This window comes from Triticum dicoccoides, chromosome 1A (assembly GCF_002162155.2).
Source record: "Triticum dicoccoides isolate Atlit2015 ecotype Zavitan chromosome 1A, WEW_v2.0, whole genome shotgun sequence".
NCBI lineage: Eukaryota > Viridiplantae > Streptophyta > Magnoliopsida > Poales > Poaceae > Triticum > Triticum dicoccoides.
Window position 1 is genome coordinate 551,547,792 of NC_041380.1, and position 2,004 is coordinate 551,549,795.

Below are 2,004 nucleotides of genomic sequence, written 5' to 3' on the forward strand. Positions count from 1 at the left end.
GTCATAGTTTCTACAGTACTATTGGAGGTTGCTTTCCACCCAAAAAAGTTCGAGCTTTTAAATGCAGACCAGATGCATCCATTTGTCCATGGATGTCGAGTCACAAAACAAACCAAGCCAAGCATGTTTGCCGATAGCCTAAAACATCTTGTGTGTCACTTAACATTGACACAGAATATAATTGTTAACTTGTTATATTTGTTGAGATCATTAAACTTGAGTCTGAATAAAACATAGCAATCCTTGCATCTGCATATTATTCAGCAAACACAGATTGTAATTGTATAAACATATCAAGGTAGCATTACAACCAGTATCACCATTTTATTCGACAAAGCATGGCACAGCATCCAGCAAACATACATATTTGAAAAGATGTCACCGGAACCAGTACAGGCACAGCACCAGCAACAAACATTGTACACTGAACTCTGCATCGATGGAGAAAAAAAGGTGGAACCACAAGATAGAACCTTCACAAACCTCCTCACTTCTCACTGTCAACCACACCGAGCTCTGCATCGATGGCATTGCGTGCGGTCTCGAGGTCTTCATCAAGGAAAATGTCCCAGTGCCCATCCCAGCGGATGAAGAACTCTGTGTCCTCCAAGTACTTGACACGGTGCACGTCCCCAGCAGGCGTGAACAGGAAGTCCCCATCGACCAGGCCATAGCTCTCCTTCTTGGTCAAGTTCCACACCTTCTTCTTGCCCTTGATCACCACCAGGTCGTGGCCGAAGGTGTGGTGGTGGGCCGGCTCCACGCTTCCAGCTTTGAACCGCACGTAGGCCGAAGTCGGGCTCTCGCGCACAATCCGCATCTCGCCGCCGGGCATGATGTCCACCGGCTCGAACTCCATCCCCTTCCTCAGGTAGCAGATGGCGCAGGCGGAGTCCGGCGCAGGAGGGGCTGCCGGTCCCTCGGGGATGGAGGCCATCTCACCGGGGGCAGCATCGAAGAACTTCTGAATGTCCTCCGGCCAAGGGGCGTCGCCGGACGCGGGGCAGGGGGCGCGGAAGGGGGTGGCGAGCCAGGCGTCGGCGATGGCGGCGGCGGCCTCGGGCGGGGTGGCCATGCCGGAGAGGGCGAGGACGTTGCAGGCGTTGATGGAGCGGGTGTTGACGGCGTCGGCGGCGGAGCCGCAGTGCGTGGCGTACACGCCGGGGTACTTGTTGGCGAAGATGGCGACGCCGGCGCCGGTGCCGCAGACGACGACGCCGCGGGCCTCGAGCGCTGGGTCAGGGGCCGAGGAGGAGACGCCGCGGGCGACGGCCGCGGCGGCGGAGTAGTACTTGTCGACGCCGAGGTCGACGACGTCGGCGACGGAGGAGTGGGCGCGGAGGTGCGCGACGACGGCGTCCTTGAGCGGCTCGCCGAAGCCGTCGGCGGCCGCGAAGATCTTGAAGCGGCGGCTGCCGGCGGAGGCGGAGGCGGCCATCGGCGATAGCGGTGTTCGATCTGAGATTTGGATGCGGAGCAGAAGACTACAGTGGCGAGCGGCGACAGCGAGCAAAGGCAGCCGGGCCGAACTAAGCAAGACGACGACCGCAAGTGGACTTTTTCTTTCTTGATGATGATAACTCGATCGGCCCATCAGTCTGTGTGTATCACACTGTTTGGTAGAGATAAGAACATTTTTTTCCTTATAAAGTTTTTTTAAGACAATTTTGCTCATGAAGGTAGGGATGCAAATAAGGAAGGCCAGTACTGGCCCCGGCGCGCCGGTCGAAAGTTTTGGCTGGTCAAGCCCTAGTCGTTCGATTTACTCAATAATAACCGTCCAGATTGCATCTTCTCCCTTGCATGCGGGTCAAAGCCTCCTCCTTCCTCACGTACGGGTTGCGCTTGACACAAACACATCCTCCACCATGGCGCCTCCTTCTCTTCCCTGGCCTTCGCGAAAAAAAACTCCCGCCTCCCATCGTTGCTTGGCTCTGGCGAGCAGCAGGGCCGGCCGCTCGGAGTGCAGCGCCATGCCGGACCCCAAGGTCGCCGCTCACCATG

General features: G+C 56.8%; 1 protein-coding gene across 1 annotated transcript; it reads right to left on the reverse strand.

Annotated features, from left to right (window-relative positions):
• Positions 1–227: 227 nt before the first annotated feature.
• On the reverse strand, positions 228–1,572 carry LOC119288415 (DNA damage-repair/toleration protein DRT102-like). Its single transcript, XM_037568035.1, has one exon. It carries the CDS (start codon positions 1,436–1,438, stop codon positions 488–490), a length of 951 nt encoding a protein of 316 aa, XP_037423932.1. The 5' UTR covers positions 1,439–1,572; the 3' UTR covers positions 228–487.
• Between the last annotated feature and the right edge of the window lie 432 nt (positions 1,573–2,004).